General features: G+C 31.5%; 1 protein-coding gene across 1 annotated transcript; it reads right to left on the reverse strand.

Annotated features, from left to right (window-relative positions):
• Window positions 1-22: 22 nt before the first annotated feature.
• On the reverse strand, window positions 23-24980 carry LOC118185318 (proteasome subunit beta type-5-like). Its single transcript, XM_085827260.1, has 7 exons — window positions 24791-24980; window positions 23567-23717; window positions 18458-18569; window positions 12422-12521; window positions 12310-12339; window positions 8395-8599; window positions 23-170 (listed from the first exon to the last, which is right to left on the reverse strand). The coding sequence occupies exons 1-7, from the start codon at window positions 24935-24937 to the stop codon at window positions 79-81; spliced, it is 837 nt and encodes a 278-aa protein (XP_085683386.1). The 5' UTR covers window positions 24938-24980; the 3' UTR covers window positions 23-78.
• Window positions 24981-25430: the final 450 nt, after the last annotated feature.

Here is a 25430-nt window from a genome sequence, read left to right on the forward strand (position 1 = left end):
TGTTTATTTCAAATGAAACATATACAGAATATGTAAAATTTATTTAATATACTTCCAACTACAAAATTTTTAACAAAGTTACACCATTTTTTCATCTTGATATTTATAATGGAGATCAGTACAATCTTCCTCGCTGATCTTCTTCCAGCCAACTTCTCTCACATGGTAAACTATCAAATACAAAAGAATAAAATTAGAAAATGCTGTAAAAAATATTTGAATCATAATAATTATTATCTAGTCTAAAATTATACACAAAAATATATTGCTACATCCCTTCCTAAAAGTTGTATACTCTCTTACATATTAGCAATGACGTTGTAATACCTACTACTACATTAATACAGCAGCATGTTTTTAAATAGTACAAGAAATTAATACAAGTCATTAAAAAAATGGATGCCGTTCATTGCAGCATATAACGAAAATCCAACTACAGTGGTAATTCGGTAGACATTCATTAATCCATTCCAGATCCTTGGACGTATACCAAATGAACTTTTCGAATAAGAAATCAAAGGGAAAATAATTAGCCCATTCCTATGCTAAAATATAAATGTGGTGGGTGAAATATACACTGCACATATGAAGCAGTATAAATTCAGCCATCGCGATAACAGAAAGACATTTATGTTCAATATCACTGCACATGATATTATACATAAATGTTTCTACATCAAAAGCAGTTTTTCGCCATGCACTTTGCCTTTGCTTGCTAATTGACTTCATTCCCTTTGCAATATTAGCTGATTTAATATCATCTGCTTTTTACAGTGGTAGACACAATTGTACTTGACATATGATATGTAATAGCAAAGTCCTAGATACGCATGCCACCTTCATACTTCTAATTTTTTTCCCACCTAAATATGATCCCAAGAATTTTATCTGCTGCTCGACTTTTCTTATTAACTCACTGAAAATTCTCTCACAGTTTTAGTGAGCTGCTAACTGAATAGTAACAGATGCTCATGAGCAGTTGTAGCATTCTGTCAGAAGAGGTGCAAAAATGTAACATGCACACTCACTCACAGAATTCAAGTTGTATTCCAAGAAAAAATTAATTCAAGAAAAATTGTCATGCTCAAACAGGTATCTTCAAAACTTTCATCATTTGGTATCTTCAAAACTTTCATCATGGTGCAAGTTTTATTTTCCCTAAAATTGACTTTTATTTTAAATTTTAAAACTTAAAACATAAAATATCTGAAAGGTTTCGAATTTTAAATTAAGTCTAAAAGGGCTTTTTTTACATTCTGTGTGTTACCTTTATTTATTAATATCATGTTCTTCGCATTTAAACCATAAAATTCAATTCAAGAGCAAAATCACAAAATACAGTCAAAAGTCTTTAATCCGGACTCGTCAGGACTTCAGCGATTCCGGATTATAGATCATCAGTTTAAATTTAGTAAGATGGCATGCAGAAATTATAAAATTAAAAATATGAAACTGTAATTTATGAAATAAAGAGCAATTATGATCGAAAGGGTATAAAAATTTTACACCCCCCCAAAAAACTTCGTGATTTTTATAATGACGAATTTGATTTAAATCATATCAAAGACGGAGTACATCGAGATGAAATACTACATTTAGTAAGGAATTATAAGCCGAATAAAATAAAAACATCTGCCCTGAAGATGAGGATAGTGCTGACAGATCAACTTCCAGTTCATTGCGCACCGCAACGTCCCCCCCCCCCGTAGAGCAGCGTGAAATTCATAAACATATTTCGGAATGGTTAGAGAAACAAAGGATATGCCTTTATCCATTTTTTGCAGCAATTCCATTTTTGTTTGATGGACATCGAAACATGCTTTCACTTTGTAGATCCTTTGGCAGCTCCAGAATCGGAAATTCTTTTTCACATAATCGAAAGTTCAAGCTTACTTTTATAACATTGCTCTAACAGTCTGCAAAAAATAATAAGCCGGATCCAATTAGAAAATTAAGGAACAACGCAATCTGCAACATTAACTGAAGTAGATAATTAGATAATTTTAGCTTAGTCCGTTATACATTAAACGCGCACAAATAAAGGTATTATGTGCATGCGCATGCAGAAAGTTTGTAGCTTTGAGGTACGGATTATAGATCATTCCAGATTATGGACGTCCGCATTAAAGACTATTGACTGTAGTTTTAAATTGAGCATATCTTTAGAATTTCTGATACACAGTCTGATGCGCTGGACATAAAAATGTTCTTTTCTATACAATGCTGCCACTGCTCGCTTTGAAATCTTTGAGTTTGTTAATCAAAAATTCATTAAAGTGTTACTAAATATGAAATAGACAATAAAACAAATTCGAAATTTGGGCTTCCAGATGCCCATATTTGCAGGAGAATTACATCATTCAAAATTTAATGGCTCTAGGTACCGTTATTTTATCACAATGCCAGAAACATACATACACGTATGCAGATTCTTCATTATTTAATTTCTTCAACTATAATACAGGGCAATAATATTTGGCGGCAACTGTTTGGAAAGTGAAACGGACATTCAGAGCGATTCGACAAAAAATCGCAAAACGAAAACAAGTCCCTCAAGGATAAACCCTCTTTGGACTAAAAATTTATAAAATTTAAAACTGGTCTAACTCACTGTTTTGTAGCAAGTCTTCGATATCTTATGTCAAAGCTAATTAATGTTTTTTAAAAATGATACTCTGTATTTATTGGGTCAGTCCATAAGTTCATGTGCATTAAGAGTATGCGTGGAATTCACTATGACGCATTTACTAAATACAATTTTGAACCTATTGAAACTTGTCACAACTTTCGTAAATATCGAACACATTTTAATACCCATAGAAGATGAATATAGACAATCAGTACAAACGTGCTGTGCTAAATTTTTATTTTCATGTAGTGAATCTGCCAGGTTTGCAGCGATAAAAAATTAAAAGTGTACATGGTAAACACACTATTAGTGTGAGAACTACCCAGAAATGGTTTAAAAAATTTAAAGTTGGAAAAAGCAGCATTGATGATAAACCCTGTTCAGGACATTTTGAACTGTTAGAACCATATCAAACGATTAATTCAGAATTTTATAGTGAACAACTTTGCAATCTAAACTCGAAATTGATCAAAAAACGCCTAAGACTGGTGAATATCAAGAGTGTTGTTTCATCACTATAATGCTAGACCGCGTACAGCTCGAACAACGCTGCAAAAAATTACTGAATTGGGAGTTTTCGCCACATACTGCTCTCCCCAGACATTGCCCCAAGTGATTTTCACTTATTTCGTGCCTTACAAAATTTTTTACTGGGAAAAAAAGTAAATTCTAAACAGGATGCACACAATGAACTGTTAAGTTTTTTTTGCATCAAAACCAGTCTTTCTACAGCAATGGCATAAAAAAGCTGCCTGTAAGATGGCGAGACATTGTAGATAATGGAGGAAAATATATAATTGATTAAAATGTTAAATTGTGTTTTTTTATATTATTTAAAAATTTACCAAAAAAATGCACATGAATTTATAGACTGACCCAATAAATCCAATTAGATTGGATTTTGCTTACTTTGCAACATTTCTGCATTTTTATATTTTATTTTAAAAAGTTTTAAATGTTTTATACAGGAATATAAAACATTTTTAATATCTATGACTGAGGAAAAGTCGTCACTTTTCTTTCATGTTATAAAAAAATACATATACAGTTTTTAATCCGGACTCATCGGGACTTCGGCGATTCCAGATTATAGATCATCAATTTAAATCTAGTAAGATGGTATGCAGAAATCATAAAATTAAAAATATGAAACTGTAATTTATGAAATAAAGAGCAATTATGATGTAAAGGATATCAAAATTTTTAAAAAATAAAGAGAGACAGAGAGCTTAATATTTACTTGTTTACCTTATTAAACATTTCTTTCAACGCACGTATGTGTAAGGCATACATTACACATAGTCAAAATTAGAAAATTGCAACCAGAAAACTAATTGATTTGTATTCGTGATATTTATCATGACGAGGAATTTGATTTAAATCATATCAAAGACGGAGTACATCAAGATGAAATACTACATTTAGTAAGGAATTATAAGCCAAATAAAATAAAAACATCTGCCCTGAAGATAAGGATAGTGCTGACAGATCAACTTCCAGTTCATTGCGTGCCGCGTCGTCCCCCCCCCCCCCCGCAGAGCAGCGTGAAATTGATAAACATATTTCGGAATGGTTAGAGAAACAAAGGACCTTTACCCATTTTTTGCAGCAATTCCACTTTTTGTTTGATGGACATCGAAACATGCTTTCACTTTGTAGATCCTTTGGCAGCTCCAGAATCGGAAATTTTTTTTGACATAATTGAAAGTTCAAGCTTACTTTTATAAAATTGCTCTAACAGTCTGCAAAACGTGCATGTGTAAAGGTATTATGCGCATGCATAAATACATTATGCATTTACGCATGTGCAGAAAGTTTGTAGCTTTGATGTTCGGATTATGGACCCCCGGATTAAAGACTTTTGACTGTATATATATATATATATATATATATTAGGATTAGGAGAAAATTAGATTTGTAATTTCTGATTTAAATACCTTTTAAACATAGGTATTCAGAAAAACATTTTTCTGGCATACATTTTATTATTTTCATTCATATATAAGTAAAATTTTAGTGCAAAGTTTAGAAAATCGATACTTTAACATTTTATTTCTTCAATCAAAAGTTTCATAACCAGCCATCTTAGACTCGTGTTTAGAATTTTGTAAGAATTTAAATCAAGTGAAGTGTCAATGCATAAAGATTTTTGAGAATTACAAGTAGGAAGTCATAAAAACTTTAATTCTGTTACAAAACACAAACCTGTTTTCTTAGGATTCTTCTAAACTTGCATAAATTATATTTATTGAATTAAAAAGGTGTGTGTAATTATGGCAAAGCCCCGAGGGCTATCTGCCTAAGGGGAGGGATGCCTTCGTGGAGGACTTTCTAAGGGAAACTGGCTTGTATACACGTTACACATGGAGAAACCACGAAAACGCCCATGCAGCCAGCTCGTTCGCGGGATTCGAACCTCGGACTGAACTACCAGTGTTCAGCGACTTTACCGCTCGGCCGCTGGTGGGCCAAATTAAAAAGGAAAAACTGAAAACAGAAGTTTAAAATTTCCAGCTATTTAAGGGAGGAATATCTAAATCTTCAAAACACTTCTTTAATCTTCAAACACACAATATCTAAGTTTTGCTTTAAAATATCTAACGTACACAACATCCTTTTCTTTTATCGAATAATTTGCTAAGAACTTTTTCAAGATATCATTAACTGCCTTGTCTCTATGAATCTCTGACCTGTCAAAGGTAATCTTTTTGAAGGGTAGAGAGAAGATAATAATTACAAATAACCACGTCTTAACTGTGATGATGCAGAATTTGATCAAAAACTCAACAAGAAAAATACATGGTAGTACTTACATACATGGTACAACAACTTTGAAATTTGATGATTTTTTAAAGAAAAAGAATGACGATATATTTATCCCACGTACATATTTTACATTTTAACTAGGTATTTATTTCCCAAAACAATAAATAAACCTACTTACAAACAGATTTTCGTTTCTTTAGTTCCGGCAGAAATTTTGTGGTGATAATTTTAAGACCAGATTTAAAGCAATTGCTCAAAAAAGCATAGTCCTCACGAACTTTTAGTGCAGTTTCTTCTACTGGAGGCAAAATCCACAACAGTACACTTTAAAACTGAGGTTAAAGCACAAAATAATATGGTTTATTTATAAAAACTATTGGAACTTCGAATACAATAAAAAGAACAGACTCAAAAATTGTAGTACATTTAGTTACAACTAAAGTATTGTTATGCAAATGGTTGCCAGAGTTTGGTGCACTTTGAAAATTTTGCATCTTCTACTCAGGTCGTTGTGTTAAACCCCTTGCTACGCATCCTGCGATTTCCACAGGAAACTTAGAAGTAGCAAAATCTTCGATGCAACCCACTCTTTTCCTGTTCAAGGTTTCTTTTTGGCTTTTCTGTGATGTTTAATTGTTTATTTAGATGTGGGCTAACAGATGACGTTAGTTGTCCGCATTTCTGCCAAATATACAAGAATACGTAATGTAGCATTTTGCGGACGATATTTCCAACACGGATAGTAGTTCTGACTCTGATTTCAAGTATATTGAAGTTGTTAATCTGGATTCGTCGGGACTTCGGCGATTCCGGATTATAGATTATCAGTTTAAATCTCGTAAGATGGCATGCAGAAATTCTAAAATTAAAAATATGAAACCGTAATTTATGAAATAAAGAACAATTATGATTTAAAGGGTATCAAAATTTACTAAAAAAAAAAAAAGCTTAATATTTATTTGTTTACTTTATTAAACACTTCTTTCAATGTAAGTTGTTTAAGTTGCTTCGTTTTATGTGATAATACTTTCTCTTTAATTCTATAAACAGACATAATTTCTTGTTCATTTACAAAGTTCCGCTGTTCAAGTCCCGTAATTGCTGTGCCGAGAATACCGACTAACTTGTCAATCGAAATTTTTTCGTTTTCACTAACCTCTCGGTCACCTTCTTCATGTCTTTATCCATTTTTTGCAGCAATTCCACTTTTTGTTTGATGGACATCGAAACATACTTTCGTTTTGTAGATCCTTTGGGAGCTCCAGCATCGGAAATTCCATTTGACAGAATCGAAAGTTCAAGTTTACTTTTATAAAATTGCTCTTACAGTCTGTAAAAAATAATAAGCCGGACCCAACTCGAAGATTAAGGAACAACCCAATCATCAACATTAACTGAAATAGATAATTAGATCATTTTAGCTTATACCGTACGTTATACATAAAACGCGTATGCAAAAACGTATTCTGTGCTTGCGCCCACGCATATGCGCAGTCGTAAAGGTCTTACGCGCAGAAAGTTTTTTAGCTTTGAGGTCCAGATTATAGATCATTCTGGATTATGGGTGTCCGAATTAACGACTTTTGACTGTAGTTATAGCGAAACTGATGAGAATTTCTCGGATTTCCTCTGCAGATAGTGATGAATCTGAAAATTCAGTTTCTATTGAAAATGTTCGACAGTGGTGCAAAATTGATATGCAAATATTTTCATTAGCATATATGTGTTACCTTTGTATTTTATAAAATAAATCATAATTTAACCAATATTAATTTTCAAAATTTTCCTTTTATATCATTATTCTTCAATTTCAGTATTCTGACAACCTTTTTCTATGACCTAATTCTATATTGGGGGGAACCCCTCTTTTATAAAAAATTTTTGTATATTTTAACTCTAAAATATATGTAGATTTGAAATATGTAATAAAAAATATGCAATTTTTTAACCTACTTTGATAAAAAAAAAGTACGCAGTGAGAGGGTTAATAATTGTTATGCAAATGGTTGCCAGAGTTTGGTATATTTTGAAAATTTTGCAGGTTCTAATTAGATAGTTGTGGCAATATGAAATATTGAGTATACAAATGTGTTCTAACAAGAAAGTTTCCAGTTAACCTTATTGACATATGTAGCCATCAAAGTGCTTATGAGAGCTTATATGTTTGTTTAATAAGAAGTACAGTAACTTTGAATGTTAAAGCACATCTTTCAATTTTAGATTCACAGCCAGAAATAATCAAGCTTATAAAGATTTGTAGAATCCCCAGGAAGACCAAAAGCTAGGCCTCTTCAATCTAACAGTTAAAACAAATTGTGAACATAACTCAAAAATTCTCAAAAGAATAGCTATTTCAAAGATTGTATGGTACTTTATAATAATCCAGACAAAATTGTTTGGTTATTTTTATAATATCAAATACTTTTGTAGAATAAAAGTATTGTTCTGTTCATAATTAATAATACATAGAAGCATTTTGTAAGAAACAAATTATATGAGTGGAAATAGAAGTCTGCTTGGCTGCAATAAAAGGAGAAAAACAAAGCTCCCGGTCTTGGTGATTGACAAAAAATGTGAAAGGAAAAGAAACTAAGAAGTACTTTAAAGTATGATTTCTAATTGGTATCTTTATCATCTATAACACATAATTTAAGCAATCAGATAGGTAATAGATACAATCCAATACATATTGCTTCTAAAAAAAACATAAGATATCTCCCATATGCAATGGAAAGGAAAAATAAAATTCATTTTATTGCTATTCATATTATTGTGATAGACTTCCATCTACTAAAGTATAGTACTATTTTAGGCATTTCTTTTAAAATTAATTCACAATTTTGGAAGGGTATCCTTTTAAAATCTTAGCATTTGTTTTCAATGACTCTTCATTTTATAGCATTATAAGGACAACAGAGTCTTAAAACGCAAAGTCATGTGTTATTTTTATGCATGAATTTGGTTTGAATATGTAAATAAGCAAGGAAAAGATGTTTTACCTCTTATGATACCACCACTGTAAGCATCTCTGTGCGTTGCATGGTATATCGACCTACGGCCCAGTTCATATGCTTCTTCATCCTCCATATCATAACTATACCCACTGTCCATTACACCATAAGCATAAGTAGCACCAGAACCAACAGCAAATATTTGTCCAGGAAAACGATTACCTTCACTATCAACATAGTACAGTCCAGGTCCCTGACAAATAAATTACGAAGATATACAACTTAAATTATGAACCAATAATAAACTATATTAAACAAGAACTGATCATTTAAAGAATTTTCAACCCACTGTTTTATTCTCATGTGTTTGCTGTTGCTTGAATGAACAATATAACAACAGAAAAAAAAATTACTTTTATTTAAATACTGTATCAGAGATTACCAGTTTTCCAGTTAATGAGGCATTTAACCGGAATACCTGAGGTCTTGCGATAGCTTATATGCTTTTAATAATTATTATATTAGCATTTACCGCATTACTAAGCCTATATTTAGCCTATTTTACACAGCTTGTCAATATATGGTTTCATTATTTAGTCACAAAATGGAGCAGTTTTGGCCAGATATCAACATCAGAAATGTCTTAAAAAATTTCAGAACATAACATTATGGTTTGCTACTATACATTTATTACCTATGCATCATACAATGATGCAGAAAACACTTGATTGCCCCACACTAGCAAATGCCAATCTTTTGTCTACCAAACTCCTTTAGTTTAATTTTTAAAAATTTATTGGACTGCCCCAAACCAATACAGCACAGGCCACTGATGCTGACATTACAAGGCCGTCTTATAGTTCAAATTTTTCAGACTTTAGGTTATGCCACATTACGTTTAATAACTTTTCCATTCACATGGCTTGGAACTGTTGCATTGCTATGCAAAAATAAAACCTTTAATTTTCTCAATGGTCAATTTTCAGAGTGTTTGCATTTGGGAAAGTGCAAGATTTTAAATTTATTTTCCAGATTTAATCAATTTGTAATAAGGAAGTTATAAAACAATAAAAGAGTAAAATATTTTATAAATAAACAAGAATTAAGTATTTAAAGAATTTTCAAACAAGTCTGTTGGATTCTCATGTATTTTCTGCTCCTTGAAAAAATAATATAACAATATGAAGAAATTCCCCTTTACTGAAGCAAAGATTTATTTATCTTAATACCTGTATTGAAAATTTAAAAGCAACAAATATATTTCTGATAATTTAGCGCAGCTCAATGCACTAGCTACGATCAAACCACAGATCACTGGTAACCAACAATTCAGAAATCTCCTAGGGTTTAATAACATTTTGGTAATTTATTTAACACTGATATGATTTTAAAGACATTTAATTTAAAATTTTAACACATATATTTGACACTCAGTATAAAACTGTTTAGCTGCTTTTTGTTTCCTTCGCTACTCTCATTATTACATGCCAAGCCTACATTGAAACTGAATAAAAGCAATATGAGCACGAGTAAAATCATAAAATAATCAGAAGACAGATTATCAGTTTTTTTTTTTGGAACTGAACCAGTGTTTGTTTATAAACAAATGTAACAATGATAGCTAAAGACGAAATTTTTTCATTTTGATTGTACACTGTAAACTCAATATTGTGTCAGGCTTCAAGATAAAGACCTAGATTTTGTGTAGATCTTTCTGAATTGCATAAAATGCATACTTAGAATTAAAAGAAAACAAATTATACTTCATATACAAATTCATGTCTTACCAGAAAGAACTATTATAGTCAACTCTTAATTATAATAATATCACAGACAATGTTCACAGTTAATCAAAGGACAATTAACATATCAAAGACTAATCCACATTATGAAACTGTTACGAAATGTACAGGCGTGATAAGATAATAAAATTGTAAAGCAGTTTTAGGGTTGCCACATTTGGTGACAAAATTGACGATATCCCATGGACGGATGGAGAACCTTCTGGAACAAATTCTTACTGGTTTAGCCCAGAACGTTCTCAAACACAAGTCGAAAGCTATATAAACCCTGCTGGTCCACAGTCAGTTAGTGTGCATGCCTCGTCTAGCGAGCTGATAGTCATTCATTGAGCGAGTCTCTAAGCGATAAGTCTAGCGCTAAGTTTTGTCTTAGACTGTGCTGAGTCGAGAGCTATACTCTTGTGTATCGTCGAGTGCATCGCGTGGAGTCTCGAGAGTACGTGGTGTTCAGAGAACGACCGAGGAGAGTCAGGAGCTGCATTCTGGTTCTTTGCAATGAAGCTGTCTCCACTGTGATAGTCTGATAACCTGAAGGCTGTGTCACTGATTGTTCCAGCGAGTGTATATAGTAGATCTCCGATGACTGTAAAACGTGACTTTGGAGCTGACCTGATTAATATTGGCTAAATAAAGTGTGTTTCGATACTTCATCAAGTGTCGTAGTTATTCACTCCAAATCTACGAACCCCGTATGAACGTGAAGGAAGAAAATAACATAACAATATACTAAAAAATACTACTAATAATTTATACAGTTCTTGACTACTTTAAATGTTAGTTCCTGAAAATGTAAAGATAGTCACACAAGTTATCGGTTCATCTTAAACTTCAAAGTGCAATTACACCAATTCAGAGAAAGGTTTAAAATAAACTTTTATTTTACTTCTTAGTGTGATGGTTACACAACCAAATTAATAATTAAAAACCAAATCTCTGCATCTCATGGGAAAATCAGAATAAATGCTCAACCAAATAAAACCAAAATATTGAACACAAAGTAAAGTGCCCTACAAGCTTTGGTTCAGGCCCTAAATCTGTCATGAAATAAATACAGCTAACAAAGCTAAAGCTGATTTAAATAATTCAGTTGTGTGGAAAAGTAACAATGTAATAAATGCCAAAAGCTCTCTCTTCAATTTGCATGTTGGTGGGAGCCAATGAAAGTAAAAATGCAGATAAATAATACTGCAAGTGGTTAATAAACATAAAAAACCTGATAAATCTACTTATATTTTCACGCAGTTCAATCTGAAGACTAAGTGCACTTGATTATGTGAATGAAATCACCATTCAAATGTAACAGTACATTACAAATGGAGGAGGAATAAACATCATTAAAAAATGGTTTTAACTACTACTAATGAAATTACAATTAACGACTGTACATTTTACTTGTTTCTAACCGTTAAGCAATTTAATTTTAATGGATGATTTAACAATGTTTATATACTCAATTATGAACACTTATTTATTTATTTTTTGCTGAAACAACTCCCAAATTCTACATACATCACCTGCTTCATCGCTAGTACCTGATACATTTTTTCATCAGAAAAATTTAAGATTAATAAATGCTTGCACTAGTACTTTTTAACTGTTTCATAATAATGAGCCTTTTTTTTAAAAGGGACTGCTTAATCCATCCCTGGATATCAAGAGCTGATTGCATATAATCACAGCAGAATGAAATTCTATTACTAATGCACTGCAATTTAATCCTCCATAAAACAAGAACACATAATTTTCTAATCTACAGAATGCACATGAATACAGGAATTCCTGGATAAAACAGCGTAAAAACCTTACGTTAACGTAAGATGAAATTCCTTCTATAAAACTAAAGTGTGAATGAGCATTTAGCTCCTTTTTATAACGCCTCAGGGAAAGAGCAGTTTTCTAGAAAACTTACTTGCACAAGTTCTGCCAAGAAGATTTAAGACATTCTGGAGACATAAGCTTGCAAATTCAACGAAGTTTGAAATTTAATTAAATTAGTTCTAACAGAATTGCTAACAATCCACAGGTAAATGTACATACATAATTTCTTAATCTTATTTTCTCTAATTTCACAATTAAAAAATAAAAAAAAAAAAAAGAATTATATGCAAAATAGAAAACATATGTATTAAATACATATAGGCATAAAACGTATAATACATACTCTTTTGTCCCAGCCAGATATCATAACTCCCTGAAAAAGCAGGATCATATATTAATAATCAGCTAGGAAAAGTGGTAAAAATAAATTTATATATAATAATAAATGAACATACCATTGACAGGCCCATTCCTTTATAGTTAAACATTATATTTGCAAGAAGCTTAGATGCAGCTGCAACAGATATCCTTTCACGATTTCTCAATTCATAAATCCTAAACATTATAAATATGAAATTACAACCACATTGAGCAACATATCTGTTATATGTCTCCTAAAATAGGCTCATCTAGAACTAGTAAACAGATTACATAATAATAAAAATAAAAACAGTAATTTGTTATTATTTCAGTTGCTATATTATACATTTAATAAAGTTTAAAATACTTCAAAGCATTTTTAATAAATTACAATACTTTAACAGTCAGAGAAACATTTCGCAATAGTAAGTAATGTATATGATATATGGACAAACTGACCATCCAATTTCACTACAGTGTTGCTTCTACATTTTAAATCAGAATCTGCCGTTTCAGTTACCCACAATTTACTTTCTATAACTGAAAAATCTCAGCAGCTAATTCATGCTTAAAATTAATTCTATGTGTCCTTGAATGCTGCATGTACATGTCATTAAAAGAATAATGATTTCAAGCATTTTACTCTTTCTCGACCTATATTAGTGGAGGCAGAAACTCACTTTAACTGCTTTAAAGATATTATTTTGCTCCATCTTTATTAAAATTTATTACTGCCCTTTCATCTTTATTATTCCCCGCTGGTCAGCTTGGTTGTTTTCGCATATACTTTTATTTTAGTAATTAAATTTTTTTTAAACTATATTTGAGGTTTTTCTGTATTTTACAATTTTTAACCAAGATTGAGTTTTTATGTATTTTTGCCTTGCTCAAAGTGAGAACTGAATTGATTGAATTAGAAATATAACCTAATAAAGTTCAAGGAAATAAGTTTAAATGAAGTGCAGCAAAAAATGTACATAATTTAATAGGCCGTACAAGAAAGTCATGTGATGTCCCCATCAGATACTTTATTTCTTTTGACAGAGTAAAGCAGGGATGATTTTATTTTTTATTCACAGTTGGTCTGGTTAATTTTTACTGCCCTTTGCATCCTGTGTTAATTAGATTTTCCAAGAAATACTGGTGAAATCATCCACTATTTTGAAACATGATTTTCCCACAAAATTGCAAGTACCCGTTCTTTCAGAATAAAATGGTATATGATGGAATTTTATATTAATAATCGCTAATGAAGAATTAGAATAAGAACTGGAAACTTGCTCAAGAGAAGTCACTTGCCTTCTTATTTAGCAGAGTTCATGTGAGAGAAAAGCTACAGAGAATAACAATCAGTTGGGTGCAATTCTGATTTAAATTATCAAGCTGGAATTAAAAAAAAAAAAAAAGTTTAATTGATATGCAGATGCTGAAAATATACTTAATTGCCAAAATCCACCAATAGTTTATCAGCAGTACATTAGCATGTACCATGTAGTACCCAACTATCACAAAATTTGTTGTATTAAGAAAAGATTTCAGAAACATAGCGACTGATTAAACTTTATTGAATTGTCAAGGCTTAAACTGCTCGCACCTTTTGAAAGATCGGTTTTTAACCTTGAGGCGTGATCATTAAGATTAAACTTAACTTCATACAATTGTAGGCCCAATTGCAAAGAGTTTTTCTCATGGCAAATGGTGACTAATATGCATGAAGATGATCATGCAGTAGTACTAAGCAGCAATTCTAAATCAAAATTATCCACACGAACTTGTACATGAAATAAAATTAATGATACCAATGCACACACAAAAAAAAGTACAAATACACACACAAAATACACACAAAAATACACACACAAAAAAAAGTGTTGGAAATTTTCTGGTCAAATTTAAATGCAAAAAATGTATGCCCAGAGGGATCAGAAATTTCAACTTCACAGCAATATTCTTAAATGCTACAATTTATTCATTACATTTCAATAAATAAAGGAGTGATTTCAAAAACCTACTGCAGAAAATTCCTTCAATTACCCAGTGATGCAAAGTAACAAATCAGTTAATATAGATGTCTATATTACAAATAGTAATTAAAATTTATTTTATTAATATTTGTATTAACTAATATTAAGATTATTAAAGGATATAACAGAACTTTATTTAGCCGAACAAAAGGAGATAACTATCCTAGATGCTATTCATGCATTAACATCTAAGATTCAGAAGAAAATACAATAAATTCCATTGAAACAGACAACGAAATGCATAAGTAAAAGAATAATACTGGCTGCAAGGATATATCACGTATCTGAAATTTTTTTTTTTCAATCTTGAGTGGTCTATAAGCAAGAAATATTAAAACATTCGATTCTTGAACAATCATGCCAGCTCAATAAAATCCTTTTATAGCTCCTGTTCATCACACAGCCAGATCTCGTGATACAGGTGTCGGGAGGATGGAAACAATTCTCTTCCATTCTCGACTGCGGAATTAAAAATGACATGACTAGATCTTAACATGGGAGCTGTTCTTGGTGGTTAAAGATGCACATATACATGCATGAAATATTGTAAAACAAAAATATATATAGTAGAACCCTGCAAACTCCCCCCAAATCAATCTAATATTGCATTTTTCTTATTTCCATTATCTACGATTTTTTAAGGTATGTGTGTCTTAAATACATCTATTTAAATTTTTGAAGGCCAAGCAGTTCAAGTCAATCATTCTTTTCCTTTAGGAGTCATATAAACTGCTTCTCTTCTCATCCTAAATGAATCATCTTATTAAAGTTGAAATGCTGGATATCATATTTGTAGTGCATTAAGAAAACACCTTTAAAATTCCCATTTTAAAACATTTGTTTGTATTTGAACCCTTTAACTGTCAAGCGATTTTGATGATTCGGGTATATAAATAGTCATTTTTTTTATTGCAAAAATCAAATATTTAGTACAAAATAAAATATACTTAGTAGTTAAAAACTAGTATTTTGAATTAAATGCATAAAAATTTTAAGGTTTTGTAGCCGCTGCATATTTGAGTGGTAAAGTTCGCTTCTAGTGGAGCATTATTTTCTAAAAATTCAAAATAAAATTAATTTAATTATTTTCTAAATAAAAATGAATACCTATTAGTAGTTCAGTATTTTAGTTTTCTGTGGTATAACGAAACACTTTTGCAAGCACAAACCAATTCCACAATCAGTACACTAGAATCGTGTCTCCTCCCTTATCTTTTCCCCATTTTCATCCTTTTTTTGAACAACAAATTTTGCACTGTCTTGCAAGCTCCCGTTTCGCAGGAGTAAGAGGAATATGGGATGAAGAATCTAAATCATCTACATAATGTTTCAAAGAACTGGATGCCATTTGCCATTTTGCAACAACAACAAAAAAAAAAAAAAAAAAGGCCATGCACTTTGAACATAGAAACTTTCAGTAAAGTGTTGCCATCTACTGAATAAACCTCTCACAATATACATTCGGGCGTACCAATACGATGTACTCAAAAGAAAGGGGGGGTAGAAAGAGTAATACTAGGGCATGACATTTTGGATCATCAGTGCTGTGCCCGAGATTATTTTAGGCATGATAGTTAAAAAGGTTAACCACATAAATGTAATAATGTACAACTTCAATTATACATTTTTTTTTACAATTACCATTTTAAAATTAAACCAATGTCCCACAGATGAAGATAGGAAAACATGATAATACTACTCTTTCTGGAAAAATCACAAAATATAGTGGAGTGGTTGGTGCCCCTCCCATCACTGGTACCTAGGTAGTAAGCCAGGAATGGCTTAATTCTTATAGGTGACAGGGCTCCCGGACTCGTTTCACAACTAGCAAGTGGCCACATCAAGTGCCTCTCTTTCTATGAGGGTTAGTCTTCAATACTTGCAACAAGTATCATGAACATCAGGCTTTGGATTCCCATATCTTGGATTGTTTCGGCCTCTCAAGAGAGAACATATTTTCTAATTTCCTTCTTGTCCTCAGGAAAGAAGGAATCTCCTCAGGAAAGAAGAAATGTTCTTTATCATGAACATCAGGCTTTGGATTCCCATATCTTGGATTGTTTCGGCCTCTCAAGAGAGAACATATTTTCTAATTTCCTTCTTGTCCTCAGGAAAGAAGAAATGTTCTTTATCATGAACATCAGGCTTTGGATTCCCACATCTTGGATTGTTTCGGCCTCTCAAGAGAGAACATATTTTCTAATTTCCTTCTTGTCCTCGACTTTCTTAGCATCAATGATGGTTTGGATGTTTCCAACCAACTTCGTCAGACTTTTGAAGGACAAGCAAGAACAACATATATTCCTGCAATTATGAAAAGTGCATCAATGCACCTTCTCTTTGCCACTACTCCTTTACGAAAATTTTACACCAGCTATTTTCATCATATCACATATATTGTTCTATTGTTCTAATGTCATTTATGGATTTTTCAATGCACTGATCAATATGCAAAGGAAAAAAGTGGATGTTGACTTCTGAAATTTTTCTACTGTAACTGTAATCATGACAGCTCTATGGTCTTAAATCATCACAACCTCGAGTGCATTTCTTCAAATACCAATATCTGAGATTTCATTTCGATTGGTTGAGCACCAAGGGTGTACATATATCGGGGAAGTTTATTTATGACTGCCCTATATTATAAATTTATGTGCTACATACCATACACATGCATAACGAGTAACATAAGATTCCAGCACAATATATATAATATAATAATGTACAAGTAATTATTTAGTAACAGTTTATAACGTGCACCTGCAATTTTAAACTACATTTTTTTTTAACTTTTAGGTATATGCGCACCTTTTTTGTTATGAAGAAACCTGTAAGATACACATGTGATGCTGTTATCATCTGAAGTTGTTCATTCGAAGATTTTTTTTACAGGCTTTCGAATAATGGTATACTGAAATGACAAGCAATAAGGGTAACAATATGGGTACTGGAGGGGAGGGAAGGCTTGACAGAGTAAACAATTCTGCAAGTTAGGTAGGCTGTATACAATGCAGGTATGCACAAGAATGTTATTCTAGGGTTCTGAGGAAAGGGGGACAAGAATTTGGCCGTTCCGAACTGAAGGAATTCATGCAATCAGTAGGCAGACATTTTCTCTTTCTGTAGTTATTTGAAGTAAACATCGAAGGCTTTTATTAATCACATTTGCCTAGTTAAAATACAGTTGATCTAGTATCTTTTAAAAAATATGACTCCTGCCAATGAAACAATACAGTGGTTGTTCCAAATGTGAAGTCATTCAATTTGAAAAAGAAATAGAAATCGTGATGCCGCAAGGATGTTTGGTGCTGGTGAAAAATGGAACGGATGCTGATTTATTTATTTATAGATCAGAGCAGCAATGATGGCGACGAAACAGAGTTCCATGATATGCCTGACGGAAGATGAATATGATTTTTAAAGTTCATAAGGTATGTCATTTCTTTTAAATATACAGCATTTAACTACATAAAGTAATCTAATTTTTATATGTTCTGCTTTTCCTTATTTTTAAATCAATCATTTTTGTGTCTGGCATATAGCATGCACCTCTAAATGTTGATCCCATTTTTTGCATTAAAATCGCACATTATATACCGGAATATATGGTATATAAATTCACTCTCATTTCTATTTGGTCTGTATGCAATCTAATTGCTGTTCAAGAGTACACTAAAAAAATTTCCATTTTAAGAAAATTTGGTTTAACAATAGACATTTGAAATATTCAGAACTACACTGCTGTAAATGATCATGCAGTAGTGATAGGTGTCTAAAGAATTTTTTTGCATATCCTTTCACAGGCTAGTTATTTATATTTCTTTCCTTTATGCTCCTTGTTTTGCTCTACAGAATAGTTAAAAAAAGTTTTTTAATGCTTTTTTTAAGTCTAAATCTAATGACTTTCTTTCTTTTCTTTTTTTTTTTTGGTAACTAAAAATTCTTCAAAACATTAAAATCTGTACAACCCAGGTTGAGTGGATATTTGGTCTTGGATATATCTGTCATTGTTCCTAATGATATAAGGCTTGGCCACCTCTACTGCAGATATTTTAAACCCAAAAAATATAATGTACTCATATTAGTTTTAATGATTATTAAACTTACCTGCATCTTTCAGCAAGAATACGCTCCCAATAAACACAATCTGCGGCACCTCCAGCCATGGTTCCAAGAAGATAATCATTTATTTCAATGATTTTCTTTGTATTATTTGAGCCTGTTAAAATAAAAATAAGTTATTCATCACATAATTAATAAACATATTTTAAAATTTATACTTCATTGAAAAATAAAATTAATAGAAATAAGGATTTTAAAATTTTAAATTACAGATTTATTATCCTGAAACACAACAGTAGGTACAAGATAAACTTCAGAAATAATTATAGCAGATGTGCTTATGCTTTTCATCAAGTATAGCCCTTGATCATCATTGGCGATACTATGACTTTTTAAAATAGACAATACATGAACAATCTTACATCTTGAGGTACTATCACATTATCCACTTAACTCTGACAACAATCATCAGGCAAAGCACTGTCCTCAAAGTAGGCAACTCGCAATTTTACGAAAACGTGTTTACATCACAACTTGCTAACGGCTGCATGGATAACGTCAGTGTGTAATGCCGCCATCTATTTTGGTGTCATTTCTTTCTCTCTCTCTCTTTTTTTTAGTTAAAACACGTGAATGTGTATATGAAGAGCAAAACAAATTAGCTCTGCAATCGCAAGAATTCTGCAACTTCTGATGTATAGATGATGATGAGATAGAAGAGAGGGGAAAAAAGTATTTTATTGTGGATGTTTTTACATTTTTAATTTAACACACATATAGATTGTTATGCTATTTTCATCCAAATATGTAATTATACATCTAACAATTTCCATTACCATTCAAACAGCATTAAATCCTGAGGTAATTCATTTTGTTATTAATACACACAATAATATAATCTATTTTGTTATTAATACACACAATAATATAATCCATTTTGTTATTAATACACACAATTTTATTTACAATTAATACAATGGTTACAAACATTATTATCAGGTACATGCCTTACATTATTATTAGGCTTAACACCTTCGTTCTTCCATCAAACTAAAATGAAGTTATAGAATATCAACAGAGCCAAGACAAGTTATTAATTTATAACATTTTGATGACAATCCTGCCTTGCATAAACAGATTATCTACCCTTTCTAAGTTACAGTTTCTTCTTTTACACTCCTAGAACAAAGCTGTATAAAACTGAGTTCTAGAAATCTTATATAATGCAAGTGGCCTTCAGAAACAAACTAAAATACGATTCATAAAAATGACTTTTTGAAAGAAATGCATAAATATATGATTCGCTTGATAGGCTGCTTATAACAGCTACAGAAAATGCAAGACTGTTGCATTAACTCTGATCATTTACATAACCAGCTCATATAATTTTTTTAAACTTCCACTAAACAGTTATCTATGCTAAAATTTATATTTTAGTCGATGTATTACTTTTACATGAGGACTCAAATTCCAAAGGAAAGCAAAAAGAACAAAGAAAAAGCTTTAATATGAACAAAAAGTTTAACTTATACTATGCTATTCAATTTATGTTAACAGTTCCTTCTTTCACCCATTCCAGTTTGTGTGTTACAAGTAAAAATGTTTAATGGAATACATATTTCCACCTAAAATAAGGTTAATAACTTTTCTTCACACTAATGTAAAAAAATTTTGCTAGAATTTATAGAAGATTCAGTAATATCTATGAACACGTTCTAAGAACTATAGCATTGAGTGCAAATAATAACAGAAAAAAAAAAAAAAAAAAAGAAATAAAGAAAGAACAAATCATGATGAGGAAGATTGAAGAAAAAAGTCCACCAATTGAGGACTTTCCTCAAATTATATAATACAATGACTCAATGGCTGGACAACAAGTTTCTTTAACACCAGCATATGATAATTGGCAACGCATTATGACATAGGCTTTAATCAGGAAAATGCATTTAAATTCTGTATACATTAAAAAAAAACCTTCCCTCAAAGTTTACCATATTTTAATCATAAAAAGAGCTTGCATACACCGATAATATTTCTTTCCCTAGTATAACACAGGGATAATATTTGTAACACTGTTTTCGTTCAGTTCTACGTTTGAGCTGTTTTAGAGTTACACAAGCATGCTAATTTCAAAACTGTAATTAAGTCTTCCTCTACCATCTAGTTTTTTCTCTACACGTTATGTGAATGAGACCACTCTTCATGCTATCATACTTGCATCATAAGTACTACTGCTCTCCTATTGGCTGTTTTAACCCCTTAAAGACCATTGCACGGAGAACGGAGCACAGTCAGGACACCGAACCCGCTGAAATGGATCGTCACCGGCCCGCACATTTTTAGTAAATAAACCTAATTTTACAAAAAAAAAAAAAAAAAGTATGAATTCGACCGTTTGACTTTAACTTTGCATATTTAATGTACTTTCTTTTAATATTTATTAATATAAAGAATACCACATTAATAGAAATAAGGTTAGATGTTAGATACAGGTTCAGAGAAAGCATGTACTGGCAACTCCTCTCCAGGATTATATTCCTCTGTGTCTGAGGAAAGTGAACCTTCTGATTCATTGTGAATACTAACATCACTATCACTGTCTTTACTAATCTCAGAATCACTTTCATTTATAATTTTAATATTTCACTTTCAGTTAGGTATATCAGTCTGTTAGCCATGGCTAACGGAATGAAACTGAATATAGTACAAAGTCTTTAATCCGGGCTCGTCGGGACTTCAGCCATTCCGGATCACAGATCATCAATTTAAATCTGGTAAGATGGCATGCAGAAATTATAAAATTAAAAATATGAAATAATAATTTATGAAATAAAGAGCAATTATGATATAAAAAGTATCAAAATTTAAAAAAAAAAAAATTATTTGTTTACTTTATTAAACATTTTTTTTTTCAAATTACGCATAACATGAAGCATACATTACGCATAGTCGAAATTAGCAAATTGCAACCAGAAAACTATTTGATGTGTATTCGTGATATTTATAATGACAAGGAATTTGATTTAAATCATATCAAAGACGGAGTACATCGAGATGAAATACTACATTTAGTAAGGAATTATAAGCCAAATAAAATAGAAACATCTGCCCTGAAGATAAGGATAGTGCTGACAGATCAACTTCCAATTCATTGCGAACATACATGTTTTTAAGTCCTCTTGATATGTTTTCCAACTTCTGTTCATATTCAGTAAGAGATCTTTGTGAATTGGATCAGTCATAGGATTTTTTTAGCCATATTTTTCACATGAGGTTTCTTTAGAAGCCATTAAATCATATTTAATAGTCTGCACTGCATCTAGGGAATCAATCTTAAGAGAGGTTCTATGGTCAGTGACAAGTGTATCCAATAAGTTGAATGCATTTTCCACTAATGGGCCATGGAAGCAGCTAAGGCAGGCTTTGACCAATTTAGCCAATGTAGGATACTTATAATCATTTGTGAAATCATCTTTTAAATTAAAAACTTTAGACCAATATTTATCAATTGTACACTTGATTTCCACTTTCATCAGATGTGTAGAGCATTTCTTTGGTGATATCAATATCACTCTTTATCAGTTTTATTCAAGTAGTGAAAATAAAATACAATAAGAGCATCCCACAGATCTTTGATTCTTTCTAAAACACATAAAATGTACACCCACCTATGGTCTGGTCTCTTCAAGGGCTTAAGTTTCATATCAAAATAGATGTCATCAAACAAATCTTCTAAGTATCTATCAAAGCATGAAGAAAAATTTTTTGCACAGTTATTAGCTGTGTGACATGCGTCACCATCAATATCTAATAAGTGGGGTGCTTTGTTTGATCGTAGTCTGGTTTCAACACCCTTTTTTTTTCCCACCCATTGTGTTACATGAGTCCATTAACACACTAATTAAGTTTGCCCATGGAATATTATTATATACAATAGTATTAGTATTAACAACTGCTTTAAAAACAGCTTCTGAATTGCAAGATTCCATCTTCAGAGATGCAAAATGATGAACTACAACTTCATTTTGATTGTTGTCATAAAACTGCACCAATATTGCCAGTATACTTTCTTGAGCATTGCTAGTACTTTCATCCAAATTTAGAGAAAATGGAGTCTCCTTTAAAGTTTTAATGATATTTTCCTTAATAGTTTTTGCGAGCCCATATTTCATCTTATAATATGCAGTAGTCCTGGACATTTCCAACGAGTTTAGTGCCGTCTGATCGCGGCTCAACTGTTTGCAGAGTTCAATAAAATTGGGAGCTACATTGAAAGAAAGAGAATTCTCGGCAATAAACAAAGTTATTAATACCTCTTGGCGTGCTTTTCTTGTCACTATATCCAATGGCCGATAACTTTGGCGATAATAGTTCAAACCTGGTAACCTATCGGATTCGTCCCATTCACTTGTTTGAAGGTTGCAACAATTTCTCTTGCGTTCATTTTGTTGAATTATCACTGTCGTTGTTCACATTTGGAAATTTATAATCTTCTTCTCTTATTTATTATTTTTTCTGAATTTTTTAACAACTAATAGATAGAAATATTTTTGTATAATTAAAGACATTTTCGTCGATAGATGCCGGTTCACTGCTCCAATTTTTACAAGATACTATCTTGTTAATGCTTTTCTAATAATAACCAGGTGTGACATAAATAGCTGATTAAATTGAAATAAAAAATATTATTCATTATCAAAGATGACGGAGTAGTTTGACGCATTCCTATGGTCATCAAAATTAGCAAACCACAGCTGGTGTAAGGAATACAGTGCAAATGAGTCTTCAAAAATAATAAAATGTATAAAGTTCTAGTTTTATTAACAATGCTACTGAAGAAAATTTGATTACTGTTGAAGGTTATTCGTATTGTGAAAAAAGACAGTTTATTTTCGTATATCACGTTTAACCGGTTAGTTTTACATCTACATATTTATTATCTGTGAATTTTTACTACCATATGCTTAATATATTGTTTTGTCTGCTAACTTGAATTTACATGCACTAAAACTCACGTTTACGGCTCGGCTCATCCCTTGGCGAGTAAAAATTGCAATGGCGCCAACGGGTTCTTTCCCGAAGCGCCAACGGGTTTTCTGCGGATGAAAACCCCAGACAGCATCATACTTATATTACAAAACAAAATTTTCTTACCAATGAATGAACCACCAGTTGCTCTAGAATCTACAGCAACAACAACTCCTCCACGATACTGGAAAGCAAGTGTGGTAGTTCCTTTGTTGAACTTAATTGAAATACGATTACCATGCGCATCTCTGTTGAATGCTGCATATGCAGTAGAAGGCTAAAAAAAATCCAAAGTAACATTATAAGTTTATTTTACATTAGAAAAATTGATATTAGTTTATAAAATTATGAATTAATTAATACATTTTAAGAGCCGATTCTATACATTTACAATGCATGCATTTCCCCTCATAGTACATATGACAGAAAAAGATTCATAGTAGATATGATAAAAGATTTTATAGTACATATAATAGTAAAAGGATGTTTTAGTCAATACCTCAACAGACAATAAAACCATGAACACGAATATATTTTGTGGCCTGTTTAGTACATTAAACGTAGTACTTAGAATTACATTTAAACAGCTCTTTTAATTAGTTTCAATACTGTACCTACAAACTTAATTTCTTTTAGATTTCTAAAGATTCTCCAGAAAGGATAAAAAGTATTAATTTCAAAGCTCTTAAAGCAACCAATATTTGAGATCATAAATGACTGATTATATGACATTCAACACAAACGTGAAAATTCTGAAATCAGAATGTTTTGATCTCACTTGAAAACCAAATACAGTTATAAAAATACAACTCTTTTACATCGCAAAAAAGTTCCTTAAAAATTATACTACAAAATGGGTGGGAGTGAGGCAGCAAAAAGGTAAGCTCCATATATGAAAGTCTAAAAATTAAGTCGCCTTGACATGAATGTTATTAAAACTTATTGATACTAAATGTACGTAATCATAAATTTTCACACACGAATTCACACCTATTCACGAATATAAGAGTACTGCTGGTAGAACTTCAAATTTTTCACTGTTACATCTCATAATCCGATTACGAAATGATTGGAATTAAATGAATGATATCTCGTAACATACTAACAATATTCATAATGCAAAGGTAAAATGCAAATTTGCGATATGGAACTATAGTTTCTGTTTTAGAGATTTTAGAACCCCAAAAATATCATGGAATCAGAATAACTCTTGTCTGAATTTTTCTCAATAAGCATTTTAAATAAAATAGTGCAAAAAATTTTCTACGAAAAGAGAGCTACATGATTATTTAAATTTAGGAAAATAACTAATCACACATATTCTTCATACTGCAAAAAGAATTCACTTACATCGTTAAGAGGCGGTAAAGCAAGTTCCGTATGACGGAAAAGATTTCCGCAGCTTTTATCTACATAATTTAATAGATCATCTTCCGTTTCTGATTTCTGTCCAAATCCAAAATTTCGAGGAACTCCACACAACGACTCTAGCGCCATGATGACAAATGCTTTTACTTCTCGGACCGAAACAACAAATGCTAAGCGACAAGTTATAGTAAAAGTTGAAGTATATTTTCCTCAAACGTTTTAAACGGCATGAAAGTAATGAAATTAACGGCAATTAAGTAATGGAAATTTTCTAGGAGGTTAAAATTGTTCCAAGGATTCTAACCTCCTTGGAAATTTTGAACAGTAATAAAAAACATACGGCCAGTTAACTTTATAAATTTTCTTCCATTAATATTTTTATATGTAAAATATTGATCTAAAAATTTTTAAATCAAAATGTTTTCAAAAGAAAAATTACGTCTACTTAACATTTAGCGATTTATTTGAAACTTTTGCTGGCTAAAAGTTGGCGGGTATTCAGAAGCTTATCATACCTTATAGGGGCAGAAAGACTTTGGATGTGATTGAAATTCATCAATAAATCCGGTTGTGTTTGAATGATTTAAAAACATGAATTTTTTTACATGAAACTTTTAATTCT

The sequence above is a fragment of the Stegodyphus dumicola genome, chromosome 11, assembly GCF_044657685.1.
Source record: "Stegodyphus dumicola isolate Sdum_Otavi_A_Nest chromosome 11, ASM4465768v1".
Taxonomy (NCBI): Eukaryota; Metazoa; Arthropoda; class Arachnida; order Araneae; family Eresidae; genus Stegodyphus; species Stegodyphus dumicola.

What these genes read in the sequence shown, in the direction of transcription:
- LOC118185318 (XM_085827260.1), bottom strand. Translation starts at nt 24,937, where the DNA reads ATGGCGCTAGAGTCGTTGTGTGGAGTTCCTCGAAATTTTGGATTTGGA. An exon ending in ATTCTTGCTGAAAGATGCAG is followed by an intron (nt 12,522 to 18,457) that starts GTAAGTTTAATA and finishes TATAATGTTTAG; the next exon opens with GATTTATGAATTGAGAAATC. An exon ending in CAGTGGTGGTATCATAAGAG is followed by an intron (nt 171 to 8,394) that starts GTAAAACATCTT and finishes TGTATTTGATAG; the next exon opens with TTTACCATGTGAGAGAAGTT.